This window comes from Trypanosoma brucei, chromosome 11, assembly GCF_000210295.1.
Source record: "Trypanosoma brucei gambiense DAL972 chromosome 11, complete sequence".
In the NCBI taxonomy this organism is placed as follows: Eukaryota; Euglenozoa; class Kinetoplastea; order Trypanosomatida; family Trypanosomatidae; genus Trypanosoma; species Trypanosoma brucei.
In genome coordinates this window covers 3,943,077-3,956,337 of record NC_026744.1, presented here as the reverse complement: position 1 = coordinate 3,956,337, position 13,261 = coordinate 3,943,077, and the positions used below count along the sequence as shown (strand labels likewise).

The window sequence follows — 13,261 nt, the reverse complement described above, 5'->3', positions numbered from 1 at the left end:
TCGTAACGTTTGTTGTGAATCTGGTTTCTTGTTTCCTTTTCGCACTGCTGACTTTGTTTTCTCATACCTTTTCTTTTACGCTTAAAAGGTACTTAGTGAAGCATAAGCGACGAGGGTGACCGCATTTGACTTCTGTTTGTTTGTTTTCCTTTCATACTTGCGGGCCTCTGAAAATGTTTTCTTTTGTTCTTTTGTTCTTTTCGTTTGCTTCATTGCTTCATTTTTTTTGTTTTACTCAATCAGATTGCGGGCGTTAGTTCCCACTCTTTTCTCTTATGCGTTCCAAACACTTTATATGAGGTAATGGAAGCGCGCTGCGTCGGTAGAAGAGATGGGAAAGGAAGGAAGTAATGTTACCTAGTTTTTTTGTGTTTTTTTTGTATGTTTTGATTGAATTGAGGAATATGCGAAAGTGGTTTGTTCGTTTGTTTCTTTTCGTTTTATTGTTGTTTTTTTCTGTTACTTCCTGTTTCATTTGGTTGTATGTTTTGTGTTTACAATGTGGATGTTCCTTTTTCGTTTCATCTCTCCTCCATTCTCTAGATTCAGTCGTTTTCATTGATTCGATCACATGTCCTTTTATATTACGGCACTTCATCGTGCCTTATTGCGCATGCATGACTAACTGACGATTTTTGTGTTTATGTTTGTTTCGTGCATGCTTTTGTAATCCTCTTGGTGTTATTTAGGTGAAATAAGAGTGAGAAACGAATCGTTATAGAAGGTTGCGATGTGCTGAGGGAGGAAAAAGAATCGTATGGTCGTAATGGATTGAGATGAGAAAACAATAAAAGGAAAGCAGAAGGAAGGATGAGAAACCCGTATGAATCACTTAAGTGAGCACTTGCGACAGGTGGTTATGCCGCGTGATATGAGGGGGCAAGGAGGGTAAATGAGAACGGGGTGGAGAGAAAGATTAAGTGATTAAACGAAGGAGCAGAAATCATTTTTATATTTGTTGGGAGCTGTCGCGCCCCTCTAAGCTCTCATTTTGCTTCTTTTCACTTTTCACTTTTTTTCTGTAATCTGAAGATTATACTCGACGAGTTGCTGGAATCATATATATTATTGTTGCACGCCCTGTTTGCTTAACTTCCTCCGTGTCGGCTGCTGAACTATTGTTCTTAACTCAAATCGTACCAAATGCGTTACTGTTCATCTCCTTGAACTCTTGTATAACTGGACTCATAAGTAGAGACCATAAACTGATCTTTTTTTTTTAAAAAGAAAAAGGAACTGTAGAGCAATAAGAAGGGAAACCAATAGTAGGAAAAGAAAATAATTTCCCTTATTATTCTATATTTTTCGGTATTTTCAACATAAGTAACACCGATGGCTTTCAGCATTCCACCACTTCCGTGGGGGTACGATGGATTAGCCGCAAAGGGTATATCGAAGGAACAGGTGACGTTTCACTATGACAAGCATCACATGGGTTATGTGACGAAATTGAATGCGGCCGCGAAATCTAATCCAGCGCTTGCTGCGAAGAGCGTTGAGGAAATCATCCGAACAGAAAAAGGCCCCATCTTCAACCTTGCGGCACAGATATTTAACCATAACTTCTACTGGGAGAGCATGTCTCCCAACGGCGGTGGGGAACCAAGTGGTAAACTCGCAGAGGCCATCAGGGCATCATTCGGCAGCTTCGCAAAATTCAAGGAGGAGTTCACTAATGCGGCGGTGGGCCACTTCGGCTCTGGTTGGGCGTGGCTTGTGCAGGACACCACCACAAAAAAACTGAAAGTATTTCAAACGCATGACGCCGGTTGCCCACTGACTGAAGCGGATCTCAAACCGATTCTCACCTGCGATGTTTGGGAGCATGCTTACTATATTGATTACAAGAATGACCGTCCGGCCTACGTGCAAACATTTTGGAATGTTGTAAACTGGGATCATGCGGAAAATCAATTTACAAGGAAACGTAACCCTGGGGCACCGCATAGTGACTTGTAAGATGGCGTTGTGCAGTTGTGTTTCTTAAAACGACGTGAAGAGTAGTGTGTTTATTCTTATCTGGTGTTGAATTTTTGATTATTGATGTTATGACTGTGTGGTTCTTACTAACGGAGCCGTAATTCTTGGTACTCCTATGAATTCTACTTTTCGATGGCGGGTACTAAACGTGTTACCGGTTGGGTGGGAGGAAATGGTATGGAAGTGCGATACATATCGTGCAGATCCTTTACATAATTCCTCTTGGTTCTCCAGTAAAATGAAGAAAAGTGTCAGTGGGGCGTATTCTTCCCACTGGACTGTCTTTTACGTATTGGTTTCTCTCTTTTCGTTTCTGTGAGGCAGCGCCTTGGGGGGGGGGCACTTACATTTTTTCTTTTTTTTTTTCTCCCTGCCTCGAGCAGCGTGTGCCCTCGGTCTTTTGTGGTAACACTCTTCTGTGGCCCTTTCTTACTACTAGGATTATAGTTCTGTTTCTTGTTGTTTTTTTTACAAAACCTGGTATGTGAGTGTTGCTTTGTAGCACATCGTCAGCTTCCCGACTTTGTTTTTACTTGAGTTATTGACATTGGATTTTCTCTCCCCCTTTTATCCTATTTCATAAAAGAAACCAAAAGAAAAAAAATCTAAGATCAAGGCGAAAGCTGTGACGTTTTTTTTTTTTTTAAAGCCGCACATCAACTTGTCGTCCTATTACATACTGTGAAGGCGTCCTCTCGTTGTTATTTAATGGGAAACGGTGTTGTGAGAGTAGCTACGAGAGCACCAACGGAATTACCAACTCCAAAGACCGCGTCGTCAAGTTCTCACACCACCACCTCCGACACGCGATCGGATGCGCAGAGGAGTAATTCGCCTCCCATTCCAGTAATTAAAACCGATGGATACAACAATAAATTTGACCCTGAGCGGCTTTCGCTTGAGGATATTTTGGGAGAACCCGGTAGCTCTACAGCTTTATACATAAAGAAAAAGATGGCGGGAAGAGGTGCCTTTGGGGAGGCATTTATCGTCGAGAACAATCCGGTAGCTCCAGTGGCTAAGCGAAGGGAAAGAATTGGTGCTGAAAGTTTGGCAGTAAATGGGACAGAGCGTGTAGGTGATTGCCAGTCAAGGCAGTTTGTGGCAAAGGTCCTAAATCTAACCTGCATGTCGGATCACGACCGGCAGTACGCACAGACGGAAATAATGTGTTTGGCGAATGCTGATCATTTCGCTATTGTACGGTATTACGAGCACTTCTACATTGATGACGAGTTTCAAACAATTGTTATTATAACAGAGTTCGCGGATAAAGGGGATTTATATCGCAACCTTCACCACATGCCCAGCGACCGCTTCCCTACTGAGAGGGAGGCTGGGGTGTTGTTTGTTCAGTTACTTTTAGGTCTTGACCACGTCCACCGGCGGCGAATGATTCATCGCGATATTAAGACGGCTAACATCTTTCTCACATCTCGCGGATTCTTGAAGCTGGGTGATTTTGGTTTTTCAAAACAGTACGATACTAGCGTGAGTAACCCCATCGCTGTTACTTTCCTGGGAACGAGTTATTACCTCTCACCTGAGATGTTAAAGGGTCAGCGGTACGGAAAGAAAGCTGACATATGGGCTGCTGGTATTGTGTTGTGTGAACTTTTAGGAAAGCGCCGCCCTTTTGAAGCACACTCACCAGCAAAACTTAAGGAACTGGTGCTATCGGGTGACATGTGGCTTCCACCAACTCAAAAATCTTGCGAGTCCAATAATTCGGCTGCTAACCCCGATGGCAAAGCTTCTCCTCCTTGCATAAGTCTTGAGATGCGAGAGTTTCTTGAGTATATACTGCAGTTAGATCCCGATAGACGACCAAGCGCTTCTCAACTACTGAAAACACCCCTGATGCAGCACTATTTACACCTGTTTAAAAAGCAAGTGTATGATATGATTGCCGCCGATGATGAAGTTGAAAGGAACTACATTTCCAATCCTGTGGATTGTATTGGGGATCGCCGCCGCTACAACCTCACCGCAAAGGAGCGGGTCCTCGTAATGCGAGGCATAGTGGAGGGGGAAAATTTGATTATGTCGGAAACTGAAAAACAAATTGAGTCGGGAATCCCCGGTCACATGGAAGGGGTTGTATTTAAGGGAACGCTTGACGGACGTTGGAAGGAACGGTATCTCACTTTGGCTGACGGTTACTTAACTGTCACACTAGCAAAAGAAAAGTGCGCCTCCAACTGCAACACACGCAGTAAAAGGATGCCACTCGACACAATCAAGTCAGTTTCGCCGATGAAAATTTTCTATTCCCCAGAGGCAAACAGCGTGGAGAAAGTGGATTGCAATAAGAAGTTTGTATTTGTGCTCTCAACAGTGCATTCGCAGTCTATTCTGTTTGCTACCAAAACTGAAGAAGAACGTGACCGGTGGCTGACCGCCCTCATGTTTATTCTTGACATGGGGTAGTTTTGTGACGGAGGCTATTTTATTAATCTTTTTTTTTCTCCCTCTAACGCTCCCATATTTTAGTTTTCCTATTTTTTAACCCTTTCCCTTTTCGGTTCTTAAAGCAAGGGAGGAAAGAGAAAGAAAGGTACAGGTGGTGCAGATATTGGATGAGATGCAATTAAATGTATTCCGAGAGCTTATCCACATCAACATATGTTTATCGTTATTTATTATTATAATTATTTATTTAATTAACTTTACTAGCAAAAATTTCCGTAGCATATAAATAAACTCGTCCCTTTAACGTAGCATACTTCTTTTTCGATTGTTTTTTTTTTTTTAAAGATACCCCGTTCGACATTCAGGTTTGTAATTTTTTTCAGGCTCTTTTTCTTTTTAATTATGTTAAGGCACCTCATATTATTTTAGTTGCCCCAGTTACATGTTTGGTTGTTATCACCTCCTGTTTCTTTTTTTTTTTTTTTGGTGGCAACTAAATCTTTGTTTACCCCCTTTACTCCCGTTTCCTACTTTTATTTTATTTTATTTATGATCTCTATTTTTCACTTTCCTCTAACATGGGGATTGTTAGTCTGTGGCCGATATCATAATTATTCAAAAAAGGAAAAACCTGTTGCCTCCGTGCTTTATGGCGGGAATTTGTTTATTGATAGTTTAATTTACCCTTTTCTTTTTCTTTTTTCTTCCTTCTCTTTTCGCTTTGACCTTATTTATTTAGTTGCCTGGTGTTGCTGTTGTATATCATGGCTTTCCATGAAGCTCGTTTTATTTATTTTTGATTTGATTTGATTTGTTTCTTCTCTCCATCTCAGTGCGGTGTTATTTTCGTTTTCTCTCTCCCCTTCCTTCCAGCCCCGGGAGTGTGACTGTTTTATTTACTTTTTCCATTCCGTTTCCCTCCCCCAATTCACACATAATCCGTAATAATAATAATAATTATTATTATTTATTGTTATTGTTTACATATAATTATTATTTTTTCTATTTTTTATGTTTGTTAGTGTGTGATGGAGTTATGTGCGAAGGACAACGACGCAAAGGCATTGCTCTTTCCTTCCCCCCCCTCGTGAGCGTTCCCCATCCTTCTTTTATGTTTTATCTTGTATATATCTCATTCTTTACGCAATGTTTGTGTGGTTGAATAAATAAAAATGAAGGTGTACATGGCCAACACGTTGAGTGTTTCTCCTTTTGTTGCTGCTCTTGTTGTATTTTATTCATTTGTTTTACCCTTCGTTCATTTTCTCCCCCATTTTTTATTGTGCGTAATGCGGAGTGTGAGGGGTACAGAAGGTGGTGTTTGTTTGTTCCATTGGTTTCATGCGATAGTTACTATCCCCTTCATCTTCTTTTTCTCCTTCCTTTTTCTTTTTACACGCTTTTTACTATTACCCCGTGTGTTTATTTATTTACTTACTTCCATATTTTTTAATTTTTTTCCTTCCCATTTTTCCTTATTGTTTCTAATTTTGATTATTATCATTATTATTTTACTCTCTTTCTCTACCATGCATTTTTTTTCTTTTCATTGCTGTTTCTTTGTTATGACATTGTCACATAAATAGGTATGGGGAAGTTTACATGAGTTGGTTACAGCCTCTTCTCTGTAGCGAAACAGATCTTGACAATTAAGACGTTCCTAAGAGAAATAATATTCAAAGAAAACGCGCGAAATAACAATGCATATTTTTTCGGTTTTTTTTCCAAGAGTTGTGCAAATAGGAGTAAAAGATGAGGAACTTTTGACACTCACCACGTAAACCTCTGTGTCATATGAGAATACTCAATGGACTATTAAACCATGAGCGAGGGATGATAACATTTATTCACTCCGGGTTGTGTTTACCTTCCATTCAGTGGTCGTGCGCTTCTTTTTTTTTTCTTTTTTTTTGTTTCCACTCGCCAGTCCCTTCCTCCCTCTTTAATACAAATAGTTCCTCTCACCTAATGTGGATTCTCAGTGGTAATGCTTTTTTGTCACTTTCGCTCATACACCGCAACAAATGTTACGTGCGTGTGTGGTTATGTTGTGACGAAACCTTTGAAATCACTTGAATCAACTGTGTGAAGTTGTCTCTATGCGTATGGCGGGTGAAGGGGATAACAAAAAAAAAAAGAAAGAAAAAGAAAAGAAGAGTAGGAGCTTGTGTGTGATGCAAGTGAGTGTGTGAATTGTTCCCTGTCTGTAGTTTGTGGTTACATAATTAATCTTTCTGTCTGTATTGTGCTTCTCTGTTTATATTTAGTATTTACGGACGTGTATGTTTACACACAAACACACGTATATGTAAGTGACGTGTTTTTCTTGATTACTACTATTTTTTTTTTCCTTTTCTGAACGCAGTTTAATTAGTGGCATCGAATTGCCTTCGATCGTCAAGACTCTTAAGCAAAGGGTCAGAGGCAGCGGTGTGCATACGTGAAAGGAGTTGTGGGTGGTGAGGACGGAGATTAGAGGAGGGCGACTATGGTCCGGCGGAATAATAAGTCGACTGAAAGCACAATTGTGTTCACACGAGGTGCAGGCGACAACAGTCTGTGGGACGATGCCGACCTAATTCGTTTGTGGAATGCACAACTGGAAGAGGACCAATGTGGAAAGGCAGAAGATGAAGCACCAGTACCATCGACGGTATCGGAAGACGGAAGCTTGATCACTACGGAAGATGATGAAGTGGCAGAGTCTGAGCAAAAATCATCGTTGCGTTCCTTTCAGTCTGGGCAGCGGGAGGCGGGGGTGGCTTCGGCTATTGTTACCGCTGCCCCCATTAATGCGTCGGTGGCTCCTGTAGTCTTGCATCAAAGTATGTTTGACAGACTTCCCGCTGACATCCGCCAGCTGTTGGTGGCCTACTTCAATGCGGGTTATGAGGCAGGTTATTTTGTGGGTAAACGTGACGGATCGAGTAAGGTAGGCGGAAAGCGTGCTCGTGGAGAGTAAGATGGCGTTTACACATCGTACTGGGATATATGTTTGTGTGTGCGTGTGTGTGTGTGTGTGAGGGGGTGAGATGGGAGAGTTCGTGAAGGTATATGAAAGACAGAGCACGCCTCCACGTGTTGCCCATCACCTCCGGGATGGGCTGACTTGAAAAAACTGTGGCGGTTTCGTGCTGGTTATCACACGTGTGAGGGGCAACTGTGGGACACTAACGACTGCTTTTTTCGGCAGCTGGAAATGTTGCTGGAGGTGGGGTGTGGAGTTCTTTTTCTTCATATATCTTGCGTCAATGAATGACCAAACACTGTCGCTGCGTAAAATAGTGATCGAAAGAAAAAAGAGTTCATATCCCTTCCTTCAGAGTGTTTGAGGTAATTTTTACCGGTGTACACTTGTTTCTCCGTTGTTTATTTTCTGTGCATCAGGTTTATCTTCGTTGTTGCTATAAACACTTTTCTACATCTCCCTTCAGCTTTCTCGCTGCACCGTAAGTTCGAAGCGATTTGGTCGACTTCGCCTTGTTCCGCAGATTACACAGGATCGCTGTCTCCCTGTTAAAGTGCATAGTTGCATTTGTTAACTCCTTCAAGTTCGCATATATCTTGTTGTTTTTAGTTTGCCCAAGCAGCTATGCGCGGCAATCGTCTGGCGCGTCGTGGGGATCCCATGAAGACACGCTCAGAGCGTCGTCGGGAGAGAAAAAAGAAAATTAGTTCATCATCTTGGGCACAGAGAGCGCGGAAGCGTTTGTGTAGGGTCATAGCGAAACGCTGCGCGAGGGAAGAGGATTCTCACATGACCGCAATCATGCAGTCGTATGCAATCCGCCGTAAAGCCCAAAGAGACGCGGAGCGAGCCGCCGAAAGAAACACTGAAGAAGCTTCACAAAGCACAGACCAGGACCACCAGGAATCAGTGGAGGGTAAAGCACCGCGTTCCAGGGGAGGTGATGTACGTGGGGGTTTGAGCGTCTCGGCTGCGAAGTCGCGCCGTCGTGTTGACGCGCGTAGATATCCCGGGCGCGAAGTCAAAGCGTTGAGGGAAAGACAATCAAAAGCAAGGACGCAGTCGCTGTACTAAAAGTTGGTTGGTTGTCCTGTTCGTGCGCGTCTTGTGTTCGCCGTGATGAGTTGGTGTGATCATTAAATAAAGTAAGATTATATGCACAAGTGTAATATTTGGTTGAAAATTGAATTTCGTCGTTTTTGCATACAATTGGGTGACCTCTTAATTTGTTAGTAAATAGCGACAATGGTGTGGCAATTATATCTACTCTCTTACCTCTTAATAGCCTCTAAGAGCGGAAGCATAGTGACATATCAAGATTGTCATTAGGTGGTCCAAGGTGATAATGGGCGGCGGTACTAGAGACGAGGCTACTGACGCCCGTTACTACGGTCTACGAGTGTATCCCTTAGTTGATGTGCTTTCCCGCGTTCCGCTTCCTCCACTTTGTCCTCTGGCAGGTGTTTCAAAAAAGTGGCGGTGCGTCATCGTTCCAAAAATTAATGAGGTGTCCGAACACGTGAGTGGCGGTATCTGTAGCGTCGATAGAACAGGGGAAAGTGAAGCTTTAAAGTTCCTTGATTCGGGTGTTCCTTGTCGCCTTGGCCGCTGGCGTAGTGAAGCAGTGTATGGAATCACTGGCTCCGATGGTATGAAGTTTGTGACTGATTCTCGTTGGAATGAGTTCCCGAAACCAAAGATTGCTTTCAAGGCAGGATGGGCTGGGCCGGGCACACACATGGAATCACCGGCCTATTATCAACTCATATCTTCGTTCAAAGATGTTTTCGAACGCGCCCCTAAAGGGGAAAAGACGAATGAAGCACCTGATATTCCTGTTGATGGTGAGGCTGCCACGGCGGAAACTAGGGATGAGGAGGAGGATACGGTCGTGCCAAACATTCTGAATCTGCAGTTGTTTCATCGGGAGGATCCTTCCAAATGTCCGGCTATACCAGTGCTTGGCGAAAGTTTGGTGTGGCCCAGCTTTTTAGAGGATGGAGCCATTTGTGACAACGCAACTCGTTTGTCACAGCGTGGTGCGGTAACATGGTGGCACTTGGATGATTCGGGTGAGTTCGTTCAGCAAACAGCCCTACCTCTGAAGACTTCTAATGGTACCTTTTGGCCGCCGCCTCTGGCGACGCTGCCCGAGAACCAGCGCAAATACTTTACCGACATTGATCGGGAGTTGTACTGCGTCGATGACACTGCTGAGAGTATTCCCGTAAAGCTGTTTCTGTACGGACCGAAAGAAAGCTACGACTGGTTTATGCATGACGGTGAGTCTGCCACTTCTGGAAAAGTTGCAGCACTAGACATTTTCAACACCCCTGATGAGGCACTGCCTGGTGATCCGACCTTGTTGCCCATAATTCATGTTGCCCTTCTGGAGAGCGGTAGCCGACCCCTTATTTCTCCCCCTAACATTCCCCATATTGTCGTAACGTTGAATGACTGTATTATGGTGGAACAGCGACGGCTGGCTTATTTGTTTATGGAAGAAATATCTTACTTTTTACAAAAATGTGCTCATTGGAGTGATAACCCGATCATCTACGATCACGTTGAAACTGATTTACAGGATGAGTCGTTTGTTGCTGGGCAGCTCATTCCCCTTTTAATGAGTGTGTTTTCTGGACACAGTGGTTTGAATCCATATGAGGAAACAATTCGCCGGCGGGTGGTGATGGCTCTCTTCACTCTAGCAACGCATGAGAAGCACTATAAACTTTCTACTGACTCCCGGAGTTCGCTCCATACACTTTTACATGGAGGAAACGCAGAAATGAGTGCTATTCTCCGGCAGGCCGTTTCTTACGGTAGGCGTGTCGTCTCACTCGAGGACCGCCTGAAGGCGTACTGGGAAGTTCAGCAGTATTGGCCGAAGCCGGGTTGCGTGATGAGGGTGCCCTTACTTACACCACCGCAGCTGCTCTCATCAGAAATTTTAGCGAAGCAAGTTACTGTTGACTGGTTCGTGCCTGTCGTGTACGCGGCTTCTTCGCCCGTGTTTGGAGCGGAGAAGAACAGTGTGGAGGAAGTATCTGAGCAATATTTCACCATGGCTAAGCTCTGTGGGAAACGACAGGAGTTACTGGCCTACCTTCGGACACGGGTAGAGAGGGACTCAATACTGGACGAATTATTTTGAAGGGTAAAGGAATTAACTCTTCCTATTTTTGTGCAGTTGGACACTGATGTCTCTTTGCTGTGAGAAATAAGTTGTAAACGATGTGACTGAGATTATCTAGTTCAAACCGAAGCAGACGGACTATCTTCCTTTAATTTTCTGGCGTTATTACATATTGACTGGCTGTAGTTTGCGCGGTATTTGCGATTGCGTAAAGGCGAGTTCGCCTTTACTTGACGTTTTACCTGTGTCTCAAACTTTTGTGACTGCAAATGTAACGGAGCTGATGGTCGAGGACTTCGTCGTCGTGAAAACAAAATCTACCGCTGTTGGAGTTCGATGGTACGAACTCATTTTGTTCAGGTCGCGACATAAGAGGGGGTCAGCATTATCCTTCCACTAGATATTCACATACATGTGCATGTCTACATGTTGGTACGAAAAAGTAGTGACTTTTAAATGTGATGCACTTCCTTTATTTTTTGGGGTCTGCCAGTGCACACGTCACTGAAACGCGTATCAGTTGAATGCGGTGGTCAACCTCCTCTCCTCCGTATTTGCATGTGCAGACCTGACAAGGCCTGATATTGTTTGTTATTTTTCACTGATGGGTGTTGGCGCAGGTGAGCGGAACGTGAAAGGGGAAACCATAAACTTTTTTTGTTGTGCGGTGCGTAGGTAATGGGAGTGATATCCTTTAGTATAAACCTACCCACGTACTTGCACATGAGGACATATTGTGGGCAAGTTTCCTGTTGTAAGGTGATTGTGTGTTTTAACTTACCCCTCTCCTATTCTTTACTGATTTTTTCTTACCAGTGCACGTGTGCGTTGGTAGGTGCTGTGACAGGGAGGGCACACATTCATAGCATTGGAAGAAGCATATAATCGCTTAATTTTGTTGGAATTGAGTGCTAGCTAGCTACAGGGTTAGCTTCTGTTGGTGTGCACGCGTATATGGTAATGCGTCGATGTAGTTACAATGTGCACCCTACTTGGTACATGATGCCACTACGTGCTTATCACATGCCAGGATGGAAAACTAAGGTGAGTACAAAGGATGTACGCACGCGAGAGCAACGCGAGGCAGATCGTAAGGTGCGGCAGATCGAGAAACTTCCGCGGCCACAAGCGTTACACGACTTCCAGTATCCTTATGAGAAAACTGTGCTTAGTGACACAATGTTCCAGTACCCGGTGTACGAAAATGAACTGGATACTCCGCATCTCTTCAACATCACTGAACCACCAGATTTCTTTGTGTATTGGAATGTGTCGGACTTTGAACGCACATCATACCCTCCACTCCCGGAAGAGGACCACCGCTTGTTACTGCCGCTTTCAGGGTTTGCTCCGTGGAAGCAGCATCGCAAGCGCTCACTGAAGTACCTTCGCAAGCATGAAATTTTGCCCAACTATCTGCCGCATGTGCAACAGGATGTGAACCTTTCCGTAGTCTTTCCAGGAGTTTATGCGACGAGAGCGCGACTGTGTGAAGAAACGGGGGAACCACTACCCCCACCACCACCTGTGTCTAGGATGACGCATCGCAACTTTTGGATGACGGCGCACTGCGGCAACTACATCGAACTGGCAGATCTTCAACATCCACCATCCATCTTTTTTTTTGATACGGTGTCAGCGACTGGACAAGGAAAAGCAGTGGAAAAAGACGCAACTGAGGAGGGTAGTGATGAAGTATGGTACACCCTAATAATCGCCTCACCTGACTATCCGTTCCGCGTGCCTGCAAGTGTTGACGCGTCGACCCAAAGAGGTTTTTTCCTCAACTATATGATGTCAAATCTTAAAGGGGGTGGAAACTCCACTGTGCTTGAGGAATATGAAAGTGAGCAGCGGCAGAACAATCAAAAGAGACAGCAGTCGGAAGAACTTGTGCGCAACCCAGCACCTATCGCGAAGGAAGGCGATGTTATCGTATCGTACACTCCACCGCTACCAACAGAGGATGCGGGGACCACCCGGCACATTTGTATGCTCTTTAAGCAAAGAAGTTATGTATCTGGTGCGTCATGCGCGTTGGATGACAGTAAGGCGAGCTTTGCCGCAAGAGCAAACTTCAGACTTCATGCTCAACACCGTGATGGGATACCCTCATCGTCGGTGGAGATGCTCTCGCGGATTGAACAGGTTTTGCCGCCTGATCCAAGCGCCGTTACGTTTTTTCAAACGAAGTGGGACATTCAAGTACAGGAGTTTTACGAATCGCGCGGGATGTTGGAACCCGCAGCTCCTTTGGACGAGGAAATCGAAGCGATTCTTGCCTATCATGCACGAAAGCCGTCAGAACTTCGTGTTCGGGCACGGCACCGTCCCGATGGTTCGACAAATGTTGGTGACGATCCAAATTTTTGGGCTCAAGCAGAGCCAACAAGGATGATGGATGGCTCTATGCTGAGTTTATGGTCCAGACGGACGACACTAGGAGCAAACGGTGTTCCCATAACGTACAGACGGTAGAAAACGGACAGCAAATGTTTTCTGCCACTCTACCAGGTTTTCCTCCCCGCTGAAGTACTGTGATTGGTGTGGGGGATTTGGGGGTGAGTAACGTTTATTTCACACGTGTGGGAAGTGTTTGTGGTGCAGATGCGGGTAAAATCGACACCTGTGTTATCGTTTTCTATTACGGGGATTCGTTTTCCTTCACGCACATGCGAGTGATGGTACAGGATTGGAGGGGTACCTTGGTCGACACGTTTTTTTTTCCCCCCTCTGTCCCCCGCAGTTTTAGTTTGAATATATTT

The 13,261-nt window shown here is 44.3% G+C and overlaps 7 protein-coding genes across 7 annotated transcripts; 6 read left to right on the top strand and 1 right to left on the bottom strand.

Annotated features, from left to right (window-relative positions):
* Nucleotides 1–253: 253 nt before the first annotated feature.
* On the bottom strand, nt 254–598 carry TbgDal_XI16870 (hypothetical protein, unlikely; the record flags this gene model as incomplete). Its single annotated transcript, XM_011782529.1, has 1 exon — nt 254–598. One exon carries the CDS (start codon nt 596–598, stop codon nt 254–256), a length of 345 nt encoding a protein of 114 aa, XP_011780831.1.
* A 734-nt stretch (nt 599–1,332) lies between these two features.
* TbgDal_XI16860 (iron superoxide dismutase, putative) lies at nt 1,333–1,959 on the top strand (the record flags this gene model as incomplete). Its single annotated transcript, XM_011782528.1, has 1 exon — nt 1,333–1,959. The coding sequence occupies one exon, from the start codon at nt 1,333–1,335 to the stop codon at nt 1,957–1,959; it is 627 nt and encodes a 208-aa protein (XP_011780830.1).
* Nucleotides 1,960–2,688: 729 nt separating this feature from the next.
* Nucleotides 2,689–4,410, top strand: TbgDal_XI16850 (serine/threonine-protein kinase, putative; the record flags this gene model as incomplete). Its single annotated transcript, XM_011782527.1, has 1 exon — nt 2,689–4,410. One exon carries the CDS (start codon nt 2,689–2,691, stop codon nt 4,408–4,410), a length of 1,722 nt encoding a protein of 573 aa, XP_011780829.1.
* A 1,154-nt stretch (nt 4,411–5,564) lies between these two features.
* TbgDal_XI16840 (hypothetical protein, unlikely) lies at nt 5,565–5,978 on the top strand (the record flags this gene model as incomplete). The annotated part of the gene is made up of 1 exon (XM_011782526.1): nt 5,565–5,978. The coding sequence occupies one exon, from the start codon at nt 5,565–5,567 to the stop codon at nt 5,976–5,978; it is 414 nt and encodes a 137-aa protein (XP_011780828.1).
* Nucleotides 5,979–6,880: 902 nt separating this feature from the next.
* Nucleotides 6,881–7,354, top strand: TbgDal_XI16830 (hypothetical protein, conserved; the record flags this gene model as incomplete). Its single annotated transcript, XM_011782525.1, has 1 exon — nt 6,881–7,354. One exon carries the CDS (start codon nt 6,881–6,883, stop codon nt 7,352–7,354), a length of 474 nt encoding a protein of 157 aa, XP_011780827.1.
* Nucleotides 7,355–8,705: 1,351 nt separating this feature from the next.
* On the top strand, nt 8,706–10,514 carry TbgDal_XI16820 (hypothetical protein, conserved; the record flags this gene model as incomplete). The annotated part of the gene is made up of 1 exon (XM_011782524.1): nt 8,706–10,514. The coding sequence occupies one exon, from the start codon at nt 8,706–8,708 to the stop codon at nt 10,512–10,514; it is 1,809 nt and encodes a 602-aa protein (XP_011780826.1).
* Nucleotides 10,515–11,456: 942 nt separating this feature from the next.
* Nucleotides 11,457–12,974, top strand: TbgDal_XI16810 (hypothetical protein, conserved; the record flags this gene model as incomplete). Its single annotated transcript, XM_011782523.1, has 1 exon — nt 11,457–12,974. One exon carries the CDS (start codon nt 11,457–11,459, stop codon nt 12,972–12,974), a length of 1,518 nt encoding a protein of 505 aa, XP_011780825.1.
* Nucleotides 12,975–13,261: the final 287 nt, after the last annotated feature.